Raw genomic sequence first — 24,940 nt, 5'->3', positions numbered from 1 at the left:
ATACAGTCCAGTATATACTATTTAGATATCCTATTTTCTTTGCCCCTGCCAGCTATTCGATTAATATCCTTATTTGTGTGTGTGTGGGGGGGGGAGTTAAATTTGGTAGTAAGGTAGGGAGGGGGTTTAGAGGTAGTATGTTGTAGGGATCCAGGTACACCTAAGTTGGGGGTGGGTAGTACAGGGTGGGGGGTTATATGGAGGGTTGCTTTGGGTCCTTTGGGAGGTTTTTCCTTTTTGGGGTTTATTTTTCTTTATTAATGTTGGTAGTCTATTTAAGTTAGACAATGGTGTTACTGTCAGATGATTATCTCAAGATACAGATCAATGGTGCTCAGTGAATTGCTATACGTTATATCCATGTACTTATAACATCCGATTATCTCTCTGCTAATGGAAACCTGGATGGCGCCTCCGGGTAATCGACTCAATATATGTTCACCTAAATCCTGAGAGGATGATTTTCATTCTGTATATATCATACATGTTGTGAATGTGAATGAATATGGTTTCTATCTTATGGCTGTTACATATCCCCTGTATATGCACCTTTTGATCTACTAGTACACTGCTGTCTGCATAGTTTATTGTTTGGTATCGCAAAATCAATAAAAATTACTTAATTTAAAAAAATAATGTCTGCTGTGTATCTTGTACATAGCACTGTATAAAAAAGTGTAACACAAATCAAAGTACACATTCCCTATAAGGGTGGTTACTCCATTTAAGCTATAACTGACCAAACTCTGTCCATGTCCTCAAGTCATACTAACAGTCTAGGTTTTAGGGATATAAACAGGGCCGACGCCACCACTAGGCAAGGTTAGGCATTTGCCTAGGGCGCCGGCCACTGGAGGGCGGTAGTGAGCTGCAGCCTGCAGGAGGAAGAAGCAGCAGCAGGAAGCTACACTACCGCAGAGGAGAACCCGGCTGGAGGAACTTTGAAAAAGAAGCTGCAGCCAGCGTAGCAGCTATTAGGTGAGTTGATTCGGATCCTCCTCTCCTCCTCCTCCCCCCCCCCCCCCCCCCCAACCTCCGCTCCAGGCAGTGTGATATTGCGCTCTGCTCTGGGACGCCGGGTTCCTTAATGATGGACAGCCTAAGCCGCCCGCGCCTAGGATAGGACAGCTGAGGCGAAGGTCCTGGTCCCCTCCCGGGCAGCAGCATGAGCTCTCACACTGTCAGTGTGTTACAGCGTGAGAGCTTATGCTCTGCCTGTCAGCAGCACAGCACAATCATACTAGAGTGTGCTGTCACTCACCCCTGAGCTGTTTTAAAATATTTTTAAATTGTTCCTGGTAAGGGGGCGTGGCCACGTTGCCCGCGATTTAGCCATGCCCCTAACACTTCCTGTCCATGTCCAGTGTCCGCCTGATAGCTCCTCCTGCCCTCTGATCAGGTACCTTTAATCACCTTAGCCCCTGACCTGCTCCCTTACTATGCACTGTATAGGCATCCCCATTTTTCTCCTTGTCCTCAGTGTGACTGTCTCCACAGTACTGGGCACACAGCTAGTCCCCCAGGTGGGTGTATGATTATACTGTATAATCATGCACCCACCTGGGGGACTAGCTGTGTGCCCACTGCGCAGTACAGTATAATCATGCACCCACCTGGGGGACTAGCTGTGTGCCCACTGCGCAGTACAGTATAATCATGCACCCACCTGGGGGACTAGCTGTGTGCCCACTGCGCAGTACAGTATAATCATGCACCCACCTGGGGGACTAGCTGTGTGCCCACTGCGCAGTACAGTATAATCATGCACCCACCTGGGGGACTAGCTGTGTGCCCAGTACAATATATATAAAATATATAAATATAAAATATAGCTAATGAAAATTATAAAAGTCAATTGTGTATGTGAGAAGTTGGGGGGGGCGGTATCCTGTAGGTTTGCCTAGGGCGCCTAGATGCCTTGCACTGGCCCTGGATATATATAGTGAAGAACAGATGTTGTAATGAAAATAAATAAGAAAGTAACTAAATCACCTGTGCTCAAGCATGGCTATTATTAACACCTGGATTGTTAGTGCGCCTTACGAATCTAGTTACAGAACCACTGATTTAGGGAACAACTTCAGAATATCTAATAACAAGAAATATACATACGACATCATGGTGTTGCATGGCCAAGCTTATATCTGGCAATGATATTGCTGGTGGTAACTCACAATGGGCCAGATGCACAAAGTTTCAAAAAGTGATAAAGTGGAGAGTGATAAACAACCAGCCAATGGTCCCATCTGTATTCGATATACAGATGGGACCATTCTCTTTGTGCATTCTCCACCAGTGCACCATCCGCTGGTATCTGGCAGATAGCGATCCGGCATACATCTACGCACGAGTGTCTCACACGTTCACATGTCCATTGCCGAGAATGGGGAGCGCAAGCGTATGGTGCGCCTGGAGCCACTCTGATGAAAGAGGCTCCATCGGTAGACTAAACGGTAAGGACGTTCCATTTCAATTCGATTTTGCTTATATAAGCAAATTCGAATATAAAAAATAGACTAAATCGAAGCGTATATACACCCTATAAGATTTCACAATGAATGAGATATACATAAATATATTTTATCTTTAAAAGTGGTTCTTATTATTATCACTATTATTCCTTAATTTGTAATATGCCCCGGTAATGTCCAGCACTGGACAGAAAAGGGAACACCATGACTACAGAATGAGATGACTGCCCGGGTGATAGCTAATAAAACCAAAGGCAGCATGAACTGCAGCTGGACAGGGAGTTGACCTTCCGAATTTCCAATGGGGCCAGACAGAGTAATATGGTCTCCCAGGGCACAGCAAATGATTCCATGTGTGTGCATCTAATGTGATGTTACATACACATTTTCAGAAGCTTACTGTTACACTTTATCAGCCAAGAAGACAAAAAAAAAAACAAGTTAAAGATGATTTTTACCAAATGTACAGTACAGTATTACACAATGTTGGGTGTAGTCAGTGTCTTACAGAGTACCTAGCATTGCCATGATAGACTTATCACTACTTTCTAAAAAGAAAAAAACATATGGGAACACTTTAGGGGAAGATAAATCTTTTTTTAGCAAAAAAAAAGAATATTAAGAGGAAAGACCTCATTAATTTATACTAATAGCCCATAGTTACAGACATTCAGTTTGCAGTAAATCCTCGGAGTGATGAAAGTTGGGTTCATCTCTAACACCTGCTTCCAGCAGATTTTATCTGTACTAAACCACTAAGTCTCACAGGACCCAATTAATCAAACCAAGACCACCATTAATCTATCTTTATATTGTAACGTTTCAAAAAATGGATACTTAGCGAGAAAGCAACGTAGTCACTTATTTTACTGACATGTGTTCTTTGTCTATTTATGTCTATAAGACCACGTCATAATTCTAAGCCAATATACAATGGGTGTGGTAGGGCGGTCCGACAGGGGGAATCCTGACGTCAAAACCCCAACTGCTGGTGCTCCGACAGGGGGCGAGCACAAAAAAGCCCCACAAGGGAGAATAGTCCCGGTCAGTCGGGATTCCCCCTGTCGGTGCACCGGCAGTCGGGATTCTGACGTCGGGATACTGACTGTCGGGATTCTCCCTCTCGGGCAGTCATATGATACCCCATACAATAGTATAAAAACAAAATAGGACATTAGGCAAAGGCGACATAACATGACACATATTACAATTTGATGATTCTTGAGCTTATTCTTGTATAACTTAAGCAGAACAATAGTATATATACCTTATGGAACCACATGCATCTATATTAGTCCTGCTTTCTGGATGCTCTGACAAACACAAATCATGCTATATGTACCTGCACCAGAGTCATCTGTGATCCGAGTGCTAAGAGAATTTTCTCTGTCTTGGTAGGGTATGGGTTGTCCCGATGCTTGTAAAGCCACTGTTTCAATGGCCGGGCCATGTCCTGCAATGCCTGGCGTTTATGCCTCACTTTACCGCTGGTTCCTCTTGAGCTGCTACAAAATAAAGACAACAATTTCATTACAATGGATTTGCTATCATCTGCAGTGGGTGCATATAAAGTGTTTAGACCTGTCACTGGACTTTTCATATTCTGGGTTTCAACTAGTGACTGCAATGTCACCTCAGCTAATGCCAAACATAGGAGTTTCCCCTATTCCAGGGGTAAAAACATGGTAGTTGCTAGATCTAACTTGGAGAAAGTACCTTTCACACCCAGGGGGAGAAACAAGGCCGTTGGCCTCGCACATTCCATGCCTTGACATATTGCCTTTAGTAACCAGGTCTGAAGTGTGGTGCGTGAAGCGAGCCCACAAGGGTCCATTTGGGTTTCCATGTTCAGACCATGTTCCTCCCTCTGTGACATCAGAGGTCCTTTCTCCAACTAGGATCAAGATCTTACTGTGAAAACATACCATATGCAAATACATCACTTTGCTAAGACATAACTTGAAAGAGGAGATATTGGGGAAAACTTACTAAGATCGAATGGGTATGAATACACATATTCGTACCCATTCAATGTCAAATACAGCCGCATTTGCCGTATTTATATACGGCAAGTTCAGCTGTATTCTGTTGTACGAATGAATACACCAGGAGCCGTGTTCTGCACAAGTATAACACAGCATATTGGGCCCAAAGGATCTGCTGCACTATGCACAAAGTACTAATGGCCAGTACTCAGGGCATATGCAGGTGCTCTATTGTGCATATGCAATATGGACCCTGCATTGATGAATGCACTGCAGATGCAAACGTCAAGAGAGTGACAGTTTGTATTCGTTTGGGAGTAAGGAGGCGGCAAGAATGGCCTCGGTTTTTCAAGATGATGTTGCAGGTGATCTGGTGCTGCCCTCTAGGATGCAGCACTGGATGACAAATACATATCAGACGCCTCCTGCTGCATTACCATATTAGAGCAGAACTTCTGCGTCCAAATAAGTAGCAGCAATACTGTCTCTAACAACACCTGAATCAGGCCCACCTTCCCAAGGACAGTACCCATACTGCTAAACATTATATCAGAAGAATTACAGCAACAATGGAAACCTTGATACAGCAAAATATAAAAAAAATTGGAGTGGCTTAAATGCAGCAATCACCTGGAATGGTCCAGGCCAGTTAAAGCCCAGAGTTCATTAGGAAACTAATGTGCAGTTTGCAGTTTACCAACAGTCCAACCCAGTGGATCTTGAGGAATGTGCAAAGCTGTTAAAGACACCCTAACACACTCAACGCTGTAATTGTGGCTAAATGTGCTCCTACCAAGTAAATACTGTACATTTCCATGCGGCAAGGAAACATATTGTACAAATTAACAAAATGAACTGATTGTATTGTATGTCCCCTTGTGCAACTTTCTTAACTAAAGTAGATTCACTCTACAGAAATAGCCACACTCATCCAGCGTCCGCCAAGTCGCATGTGCGGCATGCACGGCAAAATGCTTGTGCGTCAGTCACGGCTTGTTGAAAGCATTAGCCAGTGCATGGAGCAGCATAGCATATCCGAGTTGTGGGTATGACTTGCTGCGCCAAGCGGGCCCTAGTGGCTATATTGCAGTGCCAAAAAAATGCGGCTATATCTGTACCTGCCATTCTTTTTTTGTTTTTCAAAGCCTTTACATTTAGGCAAAGTTTGACAGTATTCTAAGACACAATACATGTTTTTTACAGAGCTCTATACATTCTGCTGGTTAGCATTATGTCCACCAATAAAGTGTGACCCTCTTCTATAATAAACATTGTGATTATATATAGTACATGATTTGGATGAAAAGCACAGAAATGGGTTCAAATATAAATTCACTAGTTAAAAGCTTGTCAAAATGTACCTTCATTTTGAGCTGTTACAGTTTTTACTTTCACTTTGAGCTGTTTTTAGCCCACAAGCTCTCCACCCTACTACCAGTCCCTATCCGCTCCTGCCTCCAATCTCACAGCTCTTTATCTCCATATCTAGCAAGTTTGTAACATATCAGTGTCCCTGCAAAAATTGCATTCACTTTCTGTTATGACATCTAGTGGCCTCCAGTAGTCAGTGGCAGACTTCACCTCATAGAGGTGAGGAGCAGTTAGCCTTTTCTATGTATATATATATATATATACAATGTAGAACTGAACGCACAACACTCCCCAGCGTTTAAAGATGACTGTGCCAGGTCCAAATCACATAGTCAGCACATCCCTGTTTGTCAGACAGAGAAGACCAGCACCAGTCCAATTATAACAAGTAAGTAGTTTATTGTCCATTCAGGACATTTCCTTGCTTATGGATTCAGCAATACAACATTATGAGCATGTAATACAACACCCAGCAGGCAATACTTATCGCACGTCGTCCTCGACGGCCGTTTCGGTGCTCCCCGCACCTTTATTTATTTATACCCTCTTGATAAAGGTGCGGGGAGCACCGAAACGGCCGTCGAGGACGACGTGCGATAAGTATTGCCTGCTGGGTGTTGTATTACATGCTCATAATGTTGTATTGCTGAATCCATAAGCAAGGAAATGTCCTGAATGGACAATAAACTACTTACTTGTTATAATTGGACTGGTGCTGGTCTTCTCTGTCTGACAAACAGGGATGTGCTGACTATATATATATATATATATATATATATATATATATATATATATGCATGCAGCAAAAAATGTATGTATAAATTTAACAAGAGAGAAATAAAAGAAACATTTCATTATAAAAAAAAATATAAACAGCACAATGAAATCTCTTTCAGTTCATACATTTGGATTTGATGATCGATTGTATTTTCTCCCTAACAGATGTGTTACAAATTACAATTTCAACAGTACGACTGGCCCAATTTAATGCATTAAAGTTTTGGCAGTTGCTTGATAATTTATGTATATATGACAGCCTGTCACACACCTCATTTACGTATAATTGGACATTTAAAGCAGTCATTATTTAAACTGCTTGCATAGTAAACTAGACAAAGTACAGGCAGAGTTGCCTGAAGTTTAAAGGTAGAAGCAGAAAATGTTGGCACTTGGGCGTCCTGTCATTTCATCAATTTATATTTTAATGTCTTTGCTGGCCCTGACAATGCTGAGGTAAATGATGACAGAATTAATTCCCATTAACCTCAGTTACCTCTTCTGTGTCATTATTGATTATGTTATAGCATTAACGTAGCAGCAGGAGGACAATGTACATCAATTCTGTTAACTTTAATAGCATTCTTCAAAAAAAACACCACTGAAATAAAATTGGCAGTTACTGTGACAGAAAATGACAGCCCTTATTCTAATGGTGCATACACACGGGGGCAATTATAGCAAATATCGCTGGAAATATGGTCGCTGAGTGACCATATTGCCAGCGATGGGAGTGTGCACTGGCAATAAATCACCAGGTCCGCGCTCCCGTTTGCTCCTGCGACCAGCTGATTTCCACTGCCGGGCTCCCCAGGCAGTTTCTTTTTCATCAGCGACCATCTCTGGTCGCTGATGCATACGAGACACAGAGCGATATATCGCTCAGCGTGAGCAATATATCGCTCGCCAATATATCGCCCCATGTTTACAGGGCTTAATGCTGCTACATGTGACTAAAGTCTTTTAGTGGTAATGTTTGAACAAGCAGTTGAAATAACATGAAAAAAACATTAAAAATACGTTTTAATAAAGAATCTTCAATATGTTCTACTGTCACCATACATAACATAATTCTAAAACTGCTGGAGAACTAAAAATGTCATCATGGCCACAGCAGATCACATGTGCATAAAATGTGTCCAGGTATTTGTATCCTATTTCTAACACCTGGGAACTCAACTTCACTGCATTCACATTAAGGCAGACATGTCCAAACTATGGCCCTCAAGCATTTGTGACACAATACAAATCCCAGAATGCTTTGCCATAGTCTTAGTATTCCCTAATAGCAAAACTGTGGCAAGGCATGATGGGACTTGTAGTTTCACAACGGTTGGAGGGCCATAGTTTGGACATACCTGCATTAAGGACTGCACTGTGTATGCCAAGAAACAGAATTGGAGTTACACCCTCTTCATCTTATGCGTAGGTTTCTTTATTGCAAAAGGATGATATCAATATAGTTATTTCAGTTTATTAAAATGACCTGTTTTAATATATATAACATAATGCAGAGATGTAACTATACAGATATTAGTAACAGTGTATACATATTTGCAAAATGTGTGTATTACAAATAATATGATTAAGAAATGCTATTTGAATATAATGCACGTTTAATAACATCACCCTTTTATTGTACACTTATTAAATATTTGATGTTCATGATTTTCCTAATCACATTATAGGTCATTTTAATTTTAATATTGAATGCGGAGTTTTAAATAGTTTCGAAAGGCAATTCCATTAATATTACACAATGCACATTTCCCTTTATTACTGTGAAAAAAAAAAAACCTGGCACTTTATCTTTTGCATTCTGTTAGTTGACAAAGTGCTGTCTCTTGTAGTTTTCTGTTCCAATAACAGACTCTTTAAACCACTTTCACTACCTGGAATTTGTTACTGACATAAACTTTTCCTTGGCAGCTGACGTTCGAAAGCATCTTTTGAAATTCTGGCTGAGAACCAAATACAGCTACAAATGCCCAGACATGAGTAATAAAACGCAACAGGCTGCAAATGGGATTCCAGTAGATGTCACTGCAAGTCAACTTCAGCCCTGCTAAGTGTGTTCAAGACCAACCTCATTAAACATCATCGTAAATTTTTCGAATTTCTGAGAACATCTGAGGAGAAACTCTGGAAAAACCAGCCACTAATGAAAGCTGGTTGACGAGCAATTACACAGTTATTTATCAAATCTATCCCCTGTTAAACACATTAACAGGTTGTAAGTATGAATATCATTTTATCTATTAGCGATGAGAGCTTTAAATGCTCTAATGATGGTTTATGTTACATGCTATTGCTCATTCCCGATTCTGATTTCTGTTTGGCGTCACCACCCAAGGTGTTCTTGTCCATGCAAATTATCTCACATTTGTAACCAATAGAGAACGTGATTTTGAATACAGACAGCAATTAATACAAACCATAGCAGAAATCAAAACAGACGCATGCGAGCAGGTCTAATACATAAACTACAACAATTACTTATTTTAAATATTCAGTCCACAAAAATTAGGCAGTAAGTTTTGTGAGGCAGCAAACAGAAGGGAATATATTCATAATACAATTGGCTTATTCAAATTTAACCCTTTGAGTGCCAAGGGAATTTGTCAAAAAAGGTGTGAAAATTGCCAAGCAAACATTGTTATTTATCGTAATGATATGTAATGTTTATCTTATATAGGAAATATCATTTTTTTACACAACATTTTTTATTTGAATTTATATAACAAATGTGAGCAACGCTAGCATTTTTAGCAGATATTTTGCGTATCTCTCACAGATAGTTATATTCAACTTACTGGTAGAACAATGTTTAAAGTGCAAATAATGCACGTACAAATAATTTTGATAGTCTACAGCAGCGGTTCCCTAATGTTTCTGAATCATGGTACCATGGAGTATAAACATTTTTTTTTCACGGTAATTCATGGTACCCCATTCTAGGCCAAAAGTTTCTTATTGAGAAATTCTGAAAAAAATAAAAGATACTAAATTAAACTGTGCTTATGTTATCCTTCAGTTCAGTTATGTATTAAAGGATTTGCTTCTGTTTGTCCACATTATTTATGACCCGCAGCCACCAGCACTGGTTTTGTGCATTTAATTGACCATAAATAATTTGAATAGATTTCGGACCACCAACTAAGAGCATCCCCACAGGTGCCACGGCACACAGTTTAGGAACCACTCAAGGGGGTTTTCAGAGAGGAGGAGGCCCATGTGCAGCCTCCTCCAGCCGTGCTACCACCTCTCTGCCAGGGGCAGTGACAAAAGCAGTATGGTGCACTAGAGCGGTCAGACTGCACATGCGCGAATCTACTGGATGCCAGAGGGTAAGAATTAGAAAAATGGGTGCATTGTGCCCCCCCTTTTTGACAATTTTTATAAATTTTAGTATTTGTTTTTATTATCTTGTCAATCTTTCTCTTTCTCTCTCTATCTCTCTATATATATATATATATATATACACATATATAGATCTATATATGTACATATCTATATATATATATATATATATATATCTCAATATTCAATTTGGAATAGGTGCGCTGACACCTGCTCTGAATTAGCTAAGAGTCTCTGATGTCCTCTTAAAATAGTCACTTATTTTTTCCGGGCTCTTGTCCGAGTTGACCGCAGCTCCCTTGTTGATACCCCGATTCCCCCGAGGTCTCCAACACACTCTACAAAAACATAAACCACGGGGCGCCCAATAGTGCAGTATCTTTCAGTAAAATTTATTAAATAAACCACATGAGGATGTACGAAATGCGTACCATAAATTTCCTCAGTGGTGGATTAAAACCCACTTGGTATAAAACACATCCACACTGGCAATGCATGAACAGAGAGGGTACATTGAACTCACGGCTCTGCCCGGCATACACACTCAAACAGCGATTCCCGGCACCGCCCGTGTCTCAGCTCACACTCCTGCTCCAATTGCGCCAGTTAGGCCACGCCCATATGTGTTTCCTCATGGACTTTTTAGAATTATGCCTCTGTCTGAGTGGATCTATATATGTACATATCTGTATATATATATATATATATATATATATATAGATCTATATATATATATATATATAGATATCTATCTATCTATCTATCTATATATATATATATATATATATATATATATATATATATAGTATTTATATTATAAATACAGATTTGCTACTATTTTTTAGTATAGCTTAACAAACAGCACATATCCCTTTCCTCCATACTCTCTAAAATACATTTCAATGTGTTTTTGATGAATGAAAGGAAAAGCTTCTGTCGTATGACTGATAAGTCTACAGCATAGAATCTATTCATCTATTATACCCTAATGCTAATAAATCACTTCCTCAGAGCACTGACTGGAAATTCCACTTTGTGAGCAGACACTAAAAAATGCTTTGTATTATTTGATCTATTTCTCCCATCGACAGCAATTGCAAAGCCACGAACACAACTTTTCAACAAAGATATATAGATTACACGGATTTTACGACTGATTCATATTTCACCACGGTGCATTCTCAGTTCAGTAGTTAATCAAAATTATTCTGCCTCGAATGGCATTGAAGCTACTATCAGTGTATCCTGCTCCGCCAGACTAATAGACTAACATATATCATGGAAAATCTAGTGGAATATAATGATTTCATGCATTCTACAGTACAGGTTGAGTATCCCTTATCCGAAATGCTTGGGACCACGAGCATTACGGATAAGGGATTTTTCCGGTTTTTGGAATAATTTTTTTTAGGCATACTTACCTGTCCCCTGGTGGTGCCCCGATGGTCCCTCGGCTCCCATGTTGTCCCCCGGAGTCCACGGCAGGCCTTAAGCACCATCTCCAGCAGTCCCAGGAGTGCATTGCGTGAGTTCCCAGGCGCGCCGGTGACGGCACCGGCGCGCACGCGCGCAATGCACTCCTGGGACCGCTGGAGACGCCGGAGAGGATGCTGAAGGCCTGCTGTGGACGCCAGGGGACTTGGCAAGTATAAAAAAAGGGTTAGGGGGGGACAATTTTTTTTTCGAATTGTTCCAAAAAAACACGTTTTTTTGAATAATTCAGATACAGGATGTACGGATACGGGATACCGTACCTGTATATGAATTCTCTAGAATGTATATATAACATATTTCACAGTATTACATACTGCATAAAGATATCAGCAGTCAATGTTAGAAACCATGCATCTTGTGTGTTAGGGTGAAATGTACTAAGCCCTTAAAAGTGATAAAATGGAGCGTGATAAACCACCAACCCATCAGCTCCTACCTGTGATTTTTCAAACACAGGGGGTTATTCTGGTTCACTTGGAAAGGCACAATCACTCTCTAATGGAAAAAACCATATGCACTGCAGGTGAGGCTGATGTAACATGTGCAGAGAGAGACATGTTACATCAGCCCCACCTGCAGTGCACATGGTTTTGACCATTAGAGAGTGATTGTGCCTTTCGGAGTGAATCAGAATAACCCCTACAGCCTGTGAAATTGCAGTGAGGAGCTGATTGGCTGGTGCTTTGTCACTCTTCACATTTTATCACTTTCAAAACTTAGTACATCTGGCCCATAGTGTGAGAAATTCACTCTTTAGAAAACCGTAAAGAAACCGAGTGCACATTCCCAATGTGTCAGTTCTAATGTAACGTATTAAGATGTGGTATTTAATAGCAATGAGAGTGTTGCACTATAGGAAAAATATATTTTTATTCATTCCCAACCCTTAGAAGAGTTGACCTCACTGTTGTCCCCGCTATCAGTTTAGTCCAAGACTCCCATACTGCTAAGGAAGTGGAACTGCAAGTCCTTTGGCTGGCAGGGTATGCTGGGACTTGCGGTTCCATAGCAGAAATGCAACTCAAAATCTACCAATAATATCCCCTGTAAGAAGCTCTAATGCAGATCCACTGCCAAACATTATTAATCGTCACAAACTGTATCTGCTCTCTATAGTATATATTTCCGTCCACAATATTCACCTTAACTTTTATGTATGACTCTTTAGCTTTACTTAAAGACATGGACTAAAACAAAGAATTTCAAAATGTGTAAAAACAACAACAATTTATGAATGTAATTCCTAAGATGTACAGAAAATGACCAAATTTGCAACCCGCTCAGTGCCTGCGAGCCAGATGCAGTCCATGAGACTGCATTGGCTCACTGTGACTGGCAATGACAATGAAGACCTACCTGCAAGCCACAAACACTACAGGCAGCCCCATTGGGAGGTGTTTCCTCCCTCCCGGACTGACAGTCTGGGCTGCAATAAGCAGAGAGCTGGTCTTCCTGTAGGAATGCGCTCCGTGTCTTTTGTGCAGCCCTAGCCAACTTCTTGCGGCTGCAGCCCATAGAAGTTAGGATCTTGCATATGTGCAGTACCATTGCTGTGACTGCGCATGCACTGGGCCAACATATGTGAACTACTGTATATTGTACAGATGGTGAGGCACAGCGGGTGTCTGGGACAAGGCAGAAAGGATCTGACAGCACAGCAAGCAGCAGCCCCCATTCTACACCCAGTTAGGAGCTGCTTCTGATTGGCACTCTACCTGGTTTGTTCCAGACATAAAGTTAAGCTGGGTACATAGTCACCCTGTATGATAAATTGGATGCTATTGCAATCACAACAAACATTGTATATATGGCCTTATTCCAAATGGATCATTAACCAGAGAATTCACACAAATCTAACTATTATCAAACAAGCATGAGCAGGGTCATAAAGCAACAAAAATATTGATACGCATTTAAGTTGCAGAGTAGTGCAGTTTGAAATACAGGAAGATAGATATTTGGGGCAGAATCATGGCACTGTCTGGGTGGCTCAAACATAACTTGTGCAGAGAGAGTTAGATTTGGGTGGGGTGTGTTCAAACTGATATCTATATTGCAGTGTAAAAATAAAGCAGCCTGTATCATCCTGCATAGCAACAAAAACAACTCCTTCAAATCTAATACCCCTTTCACATCGCACTTTTAAAACGGTAAATTGCCGTTTTTTTCCCTTTTTAAAACGTTTAAGCCTGCACTGTGAATGCACCACAGCCGATTTACCGTTTAAAGTTAACTGGCATTTCGAACCGTGTAAAAAGCAGAGTCCTACACGGTTCCTTGCCGTTTTTTGTGCAATGTGAATGTGTACAATGCTATGCATTCACAGTGAAGGCTTAAACGTTTTAAAAAGGGAAAAAAAACGGCAATTTACCGTTTTAAAAGTGTGATGTGAAAGGGGTATAAACCGGTATTTAAAACGGTAATCTTAAGGCTCTTAAGGCTCTGACCCGTTTTAATTACCGTTTTAAAATACCGGTTTTTAAAACGTGTCGGCGATGTGAAAGTGGTATAACTCTCTCTGCACAAGTTATGTTTGAGCCACCCAGACAGTGTCAAGATTCTGCCCCTCAAATCTATCTTCCTGTCTTTCAAACTGCACTACTCTGCAACTTCAATGCGTATCAATATTTTTGTTGCTTTATGACCCTGCTCATGCTTGTTTGAGCATCTGCCCCACCTGCAGTGAATCATCTGCCCCACCTGCAGTGAAGCATGGTTTTGTCCATTAGAGAAAATATGTGCTTTGTGATCCAGTGTGAATTAGGCCAATATTACTAGCGCAGCTATAAAGGCTAATGAATAATGGAACAGTATTCATTCTGTCTTACATTAACATCGCTCAATGTGTAGGTTTCAGTATGTCATCTCACCAGGCCGACGTATTGACTAGGTACACAGCACTCCAATGTGTACCCAGCTTTACCTTTTTTGGGGCACTTTGATTTCCACTGTCTAAAGAACTTTTAGTGTTTGCCTAGAAAGACTTTAGAAACTTTGGTACTTATGTAATATCTGGGCTCCCGTTTTTCTTATGAGACCACGTCCGCTCGCCACGCTTTGGGCACGGTGGCTCGCTGCGCTCGCCACACTATATAAAATCAACTCCATGCGTAGTTGGATGGTAGGGGTATGAAAAAATGGGGTGCATTTAACATGGGAGCTCAGATAATACATAAGTACCGAAACTTTAAACCGACTGAAAGTCAACTAAAAATTTACTTTAAACCTAATTCAATCTCATACTGCTCTCCTATTGGCCAAAACATATCACATGCACATTTAGAAGTATTGCAGAAGCTGAGCCTTGAATAGACATCACAATGAGGTTTCACATTGGTTTTAGTTTTTTGAGTCAATTTTCAAACATACTATTAGTAAATTGGAGATTTGTGTAGGCTTCTAGTAAAAAGTACTGATGACTAGCTTAATGGTCTATATTAGACTAAAGCCAGTTTTGACTTTAGTAAATTGGAAAATTTTAAAATCGGGTATGGATCATTGGATAGACAGCAGCTAGGTCGACACCAAGAGGTGGACATGCATGAAGGTCGACATGACTGGGTGTCGACATGGGGTTAGGTCAACAGGGTCATTAGGTCGACACGAGCATTAGGTCAACATGGGGAAGGTCGACAGTCAAACTGTCGACATTGGGGTTTTCACTTTTTTCCAGAATGTCGACACAGTTGACATGGACACGAAAAACGCTCGGCACACTATCTTTTCTATCTATTATTCTCCCACCACACCCTAGTGGATGGTAGGGCATGAAATACCACATAACGGTTAAAAAAAAAAGTGAAAAACCCCATGTAGACCTTCCCCATATTGACATAATGCTTTTGTCGACCGAATGATCCTGTCAACTTAACCCCATGTCAACATTCAGTCATGCCGACCTTCATGCATGTCCACCTAGTTGTGTCAACCTAATGCTTGTAGACCTAGCGACCGTATCCCTTCAAAATCTACTAAAATTCAAAATAGAGTTTGAGTAAACTTACCCCCAGGTGTGTGTGGGTACAGAATATCAGAGACAACAGACTACGATTCATGGAATAGCATCATTATAGTGTGAGCAGTGTGGCCTGTACTATTAGAGAAGCAGCATGTGCCCATTTATGCAAGCAGTACTGCTTAGTGTGCACCAGTGCATCCTAATGTCTCAGGCCGGAGCTACACATAGCATTTTAAAGGGTCCCATTCAGCTTGGCTGGAAGGAGATTGTACACAATCTCCTATGCGGCCGCCCACACATACAGTATGCAGCAGGGCCACAACCGCTGGGTCCTACCGCATATAATCCATGGTCTTTTGAGTCACTCATACCAACTGGATGCTCCATTATTGAATCCTATGGACTGTGACTTCATAAATCATAACCCCTCCATCCAGCTATTGGAGATAGGAACCGTCTTATTTCATTAGACTGGTTCATAAGAGGATAACACATCCTCTATGTTTTTATATTTGATGATTCTATGTTGATTATTGTAGGTTACATAAGTATCACTTTTATCAATATTCTTATTTAAATGTCTACATTGTCATATATTAATCTATTGTTGAATCCACAGCGCTGTTCTGTCTGTTGTAAGGTTTTAGTAATATAAGTAATGTCGTATATGAGACTATCACGCTGCTGTTGAATAGCAGTACTAGACAGCACTGTCGTGGCTGGAATCTGTCCCAATTAAATGGTTATTGACAATATAATATAATATAATGTCACTACTAGCTGTAGCATTTATTGTTTCTATGTAAAAAAAATAAGAGATTTCATTAAATCTTTCTGCTGGATATCATGGCTGGTCAATGTTGACTGCACGACCTGTGTCAGTATTAGTTACAGAAGAAAAGAATGTCTTCTCTACATTGTCCTGCACTCGGCTTGACCACCACATTACAGTGAGTCATACCCAGTGCAGACAGTGGCACACCAAATAATCCAGGGGCACATTCAGAGTGACACCAAACCAGTTCTAGCTGAATCGCCTGACCTAATTTTCCTAGGCAATACATCACTCAATGAAAATAAGGTTTATTTGTGTATTTATGTTATGTAACTTAAGCATCCATGTGGGGAACAGACCAACACTCACTTTGATGTGGCACTATGCAAAAGCTCTTACCCAGGGCGCCGGTGGCTAAGACTGGCATTGTCCTTCATTGAAACACTATCTTGTAGACCTAGGTCAGGATTGGGGCTTTCCATTGCCACTACGTATGGCCGAACTCCCCTTTCACGATCACTTGTGGCCTCCTCAAACAGGACCTGACCGCTGATCTTATTGAACATAATGGTGTTCATGGTAAAAGGACTGGAAATGACGTTCTTGATTCCTGAAGATAATATGGAGTTCTGCAGTGCAGGAGAATCAGTTCCTATGGAAAAGAAGAAGACTTAAGGTCACTGCTCAGTTGCATATAAATACGGTATGTATCTCTCTCTCTATATATATATATATATACAGTATATATGTGTGCGTGTGTATTATTATCATTATCCTTTACACAAAATACTGTTCCATACACGAAGCAGAAGGTGCCAAGAGCCCTGCACAAAATTATCTTAAAATCTAAGAAGTTTGAGGGAGGATTAATACACAATGTAGCTGAAGGTGGGTAATGAGCATATGGCTACTATAAGCCACCTATAACAAAAAGCTGTTGGCAAATAGAATTTACGTGCCACTTGTGATAGTGTGGAATGGGATGGAAGGTGGAGAGACAATGGAGGATGGAGATATCACAGATCACGTACAGTGGTTAAAAGCAGACCATGATTATACACATGATGGTTTATACTGGAACACCGTGAGTCCTGGGGTCAGTGTGACCTGGGAATTTCCCAGGTTTTTGGTGTAGTGTGAAGAGGGATCTCAGCATGAGACCTGGGTTGAAGCCAGGTTGATAGATCTGAATCCTACCAATGTATTTTCCAGCACTTATGTCCTAAAGGGGCATTGATGAGCAGAAACATATTGTCCTGCTACTGTGATATCATAATGCGCTTTAACAAGACCTATAAATATAATGTGATGAGCGACCAAGGACCCCTTATGTCTTTAAATCTATTATGCTGCATGTCACTTCATAGACAGCGGTGTATTTGCCTCAAAGCAGGATGATATACTGGAGCCCACATTGTTCCTGCTGGGGGCAGACTGGTGGAATACTATATTTTGAAAATGCAACAGCATAATATACAGTCCATTGTCATTGCCTCGATATTACAGGGGAGAACACTGATGAAATGTGACGCACTACAATCAGAATCTCTTCTCACTCTGGCCCTTATTCTGATCGGTGCGGATATATCCGCGTGCGTTCGGCCCGCCGTTGTTTTGTGTCTGCGCATGTGCAGAGGCGTCTCTGTGCATGTGCGAGCGGGGCGTACGGCCAAATTCCGCATGATATGTGAACACTCCGAACAGGGGGTGGAGAGGGGCGTGAAGGGCTATTTGGGCTCATTACCATATGCATACGCCCCGCGTTTCATGGGAGTTCCCATGAAAACGCTGGGCGTACGTATGGTAATGCGGCCGTGACGCACGTGTAGGGGGCGGACATATGACATCGCCGGATGTCAGCTGCCCGCCCAGATCTCTGCTTTTGCACGGAAAAATGTCCGTGTGGTCTGAGGTTGCGGATGCTGGTGGAGCACTCTGTCCTGCATGCGATGGTCTGCGACCATCGAATGATGGGGGAGGTTCCCTTAGATGGAGAAGGCGTATTCCGTGAAAAATACACGTGCGGTCCGTTCGGACAGCTTCTTACCGCATACGGACGGAGTTGGCGATCCGTATGGAAGGCGGGGTTTCGCACGCACGGTCCTGGCCGCATAATCGGCTCCGGCCGCACCGATCAGAATAAGGGCCTTTGTCTACCGTACATCCGTCAAAATAAGACTGTTGACAGGGGAACATGATTCCTTTTATTAGACAAGGGAAGACTCAAGAGAGTGAATGGTAATTATAAACGATAAGTTCGTGAAAAGGAAAGCAGTTTAGCTTGTCTGGTGTAATTTAGGATTTGAAGAGATTTGTCTGGTTATTTCATAAATTGGGTCCATGCGTAAATGGAAGGCGTTGCTATGGAAAAACTAGTAAAATGCAACCATCCATGTTTAGGAATGCGCTATTTATATCACAGCCCTTCTTCCAATTACTGTAATGTGGGAGGGAGAGGACACATAGTACCACAGAGTAAAATAAAGATGTGGACAGTGTAAGATAAATGGATGAAGACAATGCTAGAATTTGTTCCGCTCAATTTGCCTCGACCCAATTTCTCCCTCCCATAACAATTTGCCAGAACCTGAAATTGTTGAGTTCACTTCTTAATCAAATTAAAAAGATGTGCACAGTTTATCCGTTGCCTATGCCCCAAGCATCTAATTCCCTGTAATTAACCGCAGACATGTTTGATCAGTTGTACTGAAAAGTATTGCAATTACGGAAAGGTCAAATTTAAGAACTTTATTAAACATTCATTCATATGTTGTTTTGTTTTTGTTCAGGCCTGGAAGCCAGAAGGAAGACTATAAACCCCGGACTGCTAGAGTAATTGTCAAAAAAATAATTAAGATCATTTATATATCCTAATGTCAAGACAAATATTCACAAATATTGTGTAATAAGGAATATTAATAATAAACAGTGTCTCCAACAGTGCTAAATTCAATTAAGCTACACAGAATCTATTGTAAACATATAAGATGGTGTTAGATTGCAAGCTTTGCGGAACAGTATGCTACTCACCATGTGTTACACTTGTTATGGTGTCATACATTTAAATGTTATACATGTGGAAAATGTTTCTAGATCTCTCTGTGTAATGAGTGTACAATACGCGTACTTTGTATGTCGAAATAATTGCTCATTTGAAAAAACTAAAAGATGCTGTCCTGTATATGTACAAATCAATAGTGAAATATATTGTTATTTTTTTATTTGTGTTACAGTAAATACTTATGGTTTATAAAACTTAGAAAAAGGAAGTTCAATGTTCGATTAACATATGGGGGGGGGTAATTAAAGGATTATGTATGTTATTAGAGCATCAAATTATGATGAATAACTGCAGCAGTATATGAAATATTTACAAACAAACGCATTTGTTAGCAATGTTTTTATGTGGGTCAGTAGTTATATACATGTGACATACACAGCATATACTCCTAGAAATTAGATCTGCTTTGACTCTATCGGGAGGAAAATGGAGTGACTGTACTAAAGCCCTGAACACACACACACATCGATTTGCTTTTGATTCGATGTTAGATTAGATTTTCTATGAGATCTGGGATTAGATCTTCCCATTCGATTTGGCATTAGATCTGTACTTTTGCATTAGATATTGAATTCGATATACATTCATGGTACATTGTACACATTCGATTTACTAGATCAAATTCGATATTTCCTTGGCTGCACAGTAGATTTTTCTGTTCGATTTTGTGAAAACGAGAGCGCGCATCGAATCAAATGCAAATGGCACAAAAACCATTCGATTTTGTTTAGGATTCGATTCGATTTTGCTTCTATAAGCAAAATGGAATCGAAAATTGGGAAAAATCGATGCATGTGTACAGGGCTTGAGATTTAAGATACATTTACATATTTTTAGATAGCTATGTACCACAGTCAATTATTATCAGCACAGATTAAACAATAGCTTTATTACTGTGAATGATGAATTGTCTAGCTTAACTGTAGCGCTAATAAGCATTCTCTTTATGATACATTAATTATAGGTTACATTTTTCATGAAATTATATCTGAGAAAGCAGATTCTGATCATATATATATATATATATATTATGATAAATTGCTGTAGAGCACATGTATCATAACTTAACCCTTTAAGTGCCAACATTGCTGTGAGAGATTCTCAAAAATATACGCTAAAAACTTCAATTAACTGACGGCTGTATTTGTATTATTTACACTAGAAGAACAGTCGCTGTGAGCGACGCTGGCATTTTCAGCAGATATTTTTGAGAATCTCTCACAGCAATGTTGGCACTCAAAGGGTTAAGCAACAAAACACCACACTATTCAATTCCACGAATGAATGTACTACTTGCAAAAAAAAAAAAAAAGTATATATTTTAAAATATTGTATAGAGAACAGCGGACCCCAAATGTTCACAGCCCCCTAGAGTCATTGTGAAAAAGTTTTGCCCACCTGTCATCATTAGGCTAAGATAAGTGGTGAAGGGCTGGCTTGTGCTTGTCTATCACATTTACTATGAATCATTTTATTTTGTCCTGGACTGTGATGTCGTGGCACCCCTGCATGAGGTGTCAGCCAATTGCACATTTTAGAAGAGACCTGCTTCTTATTAGTTGGTTTTAGTTTTTTGAGTCAATTTTCAAACATACTATTAGTAAATTAGAGATTTGTATTGGCTTCTATTAAAACGTACTGATGGCTTGCTTGCTGGTCTATATTAGACTAATTAGACTAATGGTAGGAAATTGGAATACTGGGCCAGGTTGCATTGTATAAAGAAAAAATAAAATCAACAATAAATGTTGCAAAGGTAAATATTACACAAAATATTTTTCAAAATGTTCTCATCTCTATTGTGCATATAGGGTATATCAGATCTCTATTGTGCATATAGGGTATATCAGATCTCTATTGTGCATATAGGGTATATCAGATCGCAATTGTGCATATAGGGTATATCAGATCTCTATTGTGCATATAGGGTATATCAGATCTCTATTGTGCATATACAGTGCATCAGATCGCTATTGTGCATATAGTGTCTATCACATCTCTGTTGTACATATAAGGTATATCAGATCTCTATTGTGCATATAGGGTATATCAGATCTCTGTTGTACATATAAGATATATCAGATCTCTATTGTGCATATAGGGTATATCAGATCTCTGTTGTACATATAAGGTATATCAGATCTCTATTGTGCATATAAAGTATATCAGATCTCTATTGTGCATATAAGGTATATGAGATCTCTATTGTGCATATACAGTGCATCAGATCGCTATTGTGCATATAGGGTCTAACAGATCTCTGTTGTACATATAAGGTATATCAGATCTCTATTGTGCATATAGGGTATATCAGATCTCTGTTGTACATATAAGGTATATCAGATCTCTATTGTGCATATAGGGTATATCAGATCTCTGTTGTACATATTAGATATATCAGATCTCTATTGTGCATATAGGGTATATCAGATCTCTATTGTGCATATGCAGTGCATCAGATCGCTATTGTGCATATAGGGTATATCAGATCTCTAATGTGCTGTATAGGGTATATCAGATCTCTATTGTGCATATAGGGTATATCAGATCTCTAATGTGCTGTATAGGGTATATTAGATCTCTATTGTGCATATAACATAAATTAGATCTCTATTGTGCTTTTATTATATATTAGATCTCATACAATTACAGAATATAAAGTGACGTATGCAGTGAAGATATCTTAGTAGGAAATTAAAGGAACCAGTTATCCATTTGACATTCAATTGCAGTGATGATGGATAACATTTTAATGGGGAGAGAGAAAGAGAGAGAGAAAGAGAGAGAGAGAGAGAGAGAGAGAGAGAGAGAGAGAGAGAGAGAGAGAGAGAGAGTCTATGTATATGAGTGTGGACAGGTTTAGTAAAATAATAAGTATGTCTGACTCCTGTATCTGTATATACTATGTAGTTACACCATTCCCTGCCCTCTCATGTGCTGATGGCTGCCCTGTAGTCACCCTCTGCCCTGTCCTGCAGTCCCTTCCATCAGGGCAGCCCAGTCTGTGATGGAACTATGGCCTCCTTCCCTCCAGATGAGCCTGCGCTGCCTTTGATCATCCCACCGCCTGGGAAGCGCATAACAGTGTTCCCAGTGTAAGAAGAATTGGTGATATATTACAGTGACCTTCCTTCATCCACTACCATCAACAACCTGCTGCAGCGTCACCCTCCGGATCTCAGTGCGGTTTTACTGTGTTTAGATTGAAGTGGAGCAACATGAAAGGGTGGCCACTATAAATATTTGCAGGGATGTAATTCAGACGTTATTTGTCTGTACTACATAACATATGAGCAGCTGTCTGCCTTCCCCAGACTGTGCCACCGTATACTACAGGAATCTGTACATGCTTCCTACTGGCTACTGTACTGCAATGCGTGCCTGTTATTTATAGTGTACAGTACAGCAGCCCCCAGTGTCCGGGTGTACTACACTGACTGGCCGGGGCTACCCTGTTTCCCCACACTATGCCACCATATACTGTACTACAGGAATCTGTACGTGCTTCCTACTGACTACTGTACTGCAATGCGTGCCTGTTATTTATAGTGTACAGTACAGCAGCCCCCAGCGTCCGGGTGTACTACACTGACTGGCCGGGACTCCTTCACAGGTAGACTATGATAATGCTACCACCGTATACTACAGGAATCTGCACATGGCTTGTATATAATGCGCTTCCTACAGTACTGCTATTTATAGAGTGTACAGTACAGCAGTCCACAGTGTGCGGGTGTACTGCACTCTGCACAACTCACACTGCACTCTATCTAGGATATCTGTACACCGCACCTACTGTGACAGCGATACACGGCGGTTTGATTGGACTTTTAGTTCCACGAAGGCGGCGGGAGGGACGGGTGACTAGCGGGAGGTCCCATCAGATGGCGCATACTCATCATTGGGAGGAATGTTATCCAGGCAGCACATTCATTCGCATTCACCATCCAAACTAGAACCCATAGCGGTGCATATTTTATATATATCCCATAAATATATATATATCACTTGTATACAGAACGTCCCAGTAATACAGATCACGTCTGTATATATCCCGTACAGATAATGCAAGTACACAAGTACAGTATATATCACAGTACAATTTTTTTGCATACTTCCAAGTACAGACCCCGCACCTCTGTCAGCCAGCGATCTATACGGGCCAGAAACCCCGCACCTCTAACCTCTAAGGAATCTATAAGGACCAGACAGCCCGCACATCTGACATTCAGAGATCTATAAGGACCAGAGACCCCGCACCAGGGTTCTATAGGGGCCACATACCCCGCATGGCTGACATTCAGGGATGGGATTTACAGGGACCAGAGGATCCCGCACCTCTGTCAATCAGGGATCTATAGGGGCCACATACCCCGCATGGCTGACATTCAGGGATCTAAAGGAACCAGATAGCCCGCACCTCTGTTAGTCAGGGATCTATAGGGGCCACAGACCCCGCATATCTGACAAGCAGGGATCTATAGGGACCAGATATACCGCACCTCTGTCAGTCAGGGATCTATAGGGGCCACACATCCCGCATATCTGACAATCAGGGATCTATAGGGGCCAGAGAACCCGCTCCTCTTAAATTCAGATCTATAGGGACCAGAGACCCCGCACCTCTTGTCAGTCAGTGATCTATAAGGACCACAGAGATCCCGCACATCTGTCAGTCAGGGATCTATGGGGACCACAGAGATCCCGCACATCTGTCAGTCAGTGATCTATAGGGACCACAGAGATCCCGCACATCTGTCAGTCAGGGATCTATAGGGACCAGAGACCCCGCACCTCTTGTCAGTCAGTGATCTATAAGGACCACATAGATCCCGCACATCTGTCAGTCAGTGATCTATAGGGACCACAGAGACCCCGCACCTCTGTCAGTCAGAGATATATAGGGACCAGAGACCCCGCACCTCTGTCAGTCAGGGATCTATAGGGACCAGAGACCCCGCACCTCCGTCAGTCAGGGATCCTGTGTACACTTTGCCACTTGTTTCCCCCTGTCACTATGCAGAGAGCCGCAGTCGTGCTTCTGTGGGACAGTGGATGAACCAGAATAAATCACTGTAAGATTAATGGTGTTTCCGCAGTGAATCCGAGCTGTGCTGGGGCAGATCTCCCACCGGTGTGTGGCTGGCATTAGTAGCTGGCATAGAGCACATGGAAGTGGTTAGTAAATAAAGGTTACTACAGAAGTCAGGCATGCTTTATATAATACATGTCACACCTGGGTAGATATATTCTGGCTCCCCTGCTACAGGAATGGCTCCCGGTGATCTGAGTGTCAGCTCTGCGGGTCAGCAGACACCCGTAGTCCCGAAGGTCTCTCTCCAGTCCAGGTAGAAGCGGGGAAGCAGCACAGTAATCCCGGCCGTCCTCCTATTCCCATCCCCGGTGTCAGCAGCACATGTTTCCTCCGCTGTCTGTCCCCCAGCACTAACCACACGAACCGCGGCAGCCTCTCCTCTCTTCTATTTACTGAGCCAGGGGCTGCGGGCCCCGCAATGCGCATACATCAAGCGCCTCATGTTTCCCAGTTGGGAAGAGCAGCCTGCGAACATCGTGAGCTCCGAGAATGCAGGTTCCGGGGCAGGCAGGAGGGAGGCGTGTGGGCTGCTTGTAAGGAGGGCTGTGTAATGTTACTCACACACAGCATACCTCGCTGCTTCTGGGCACACA

The 24,940-nt window shown here is 41.4% G+C and overlaps 1 protein-coding gene across 2 annotated transcripts in view; it reads right to left on the bottom strand.

Annotated features, from left to right (window-relative positions):
- The window catches only part of MKX (mohawk homeobox), a 106,188-nt gene extending 81,505 nt beyond the window's left edge, over nt 1-24,683 (bottom strand). For both annotated transcript variants that reach the window (XM_083186352.1, XM_083186353.1), the window contains exons 1-3: nt 24,489-24,683; nt 16,591-16,843; nt 3,814-3,976 (exon numbers count right to left, since the gene is read on the bottom strand). In XM_083186352.1, the coding sequence (XP_083042478.1) occupies nt 3,814-3,976; nt 16,591-16,769 (342 nt within the window). In that variant the 5' untranslated portion in view covers nt 16,770-16,843; nt 24,489-24,683. The remainder of the gene's footprint in view (nt 1-3,813; nt 3,977-16,590; nt 16,844-24,488) is intronic.
- Between the last annotated feature and the right edge of the window lie 257 nt (nt 24,684-24,940).

The sequence above is a fragment of the Crinia signifera genome, chromosome 5, assembly GCF_055691185.1.
Source record: "Crinia signifera chromosome 5, ASM5569118v1, whole genome shotgun sequence".
In the NCBI taxonomy this organism is placed as follows: domain Eukaryota; kingdom Metazoa; phylum Chordata; class Amphibia; order Anura; family Myobatrachidae; genus Crinia; species Crinia signifera.
This window is presented reverse-complemented; position numbering and strand designations above follow the sequence as displayed.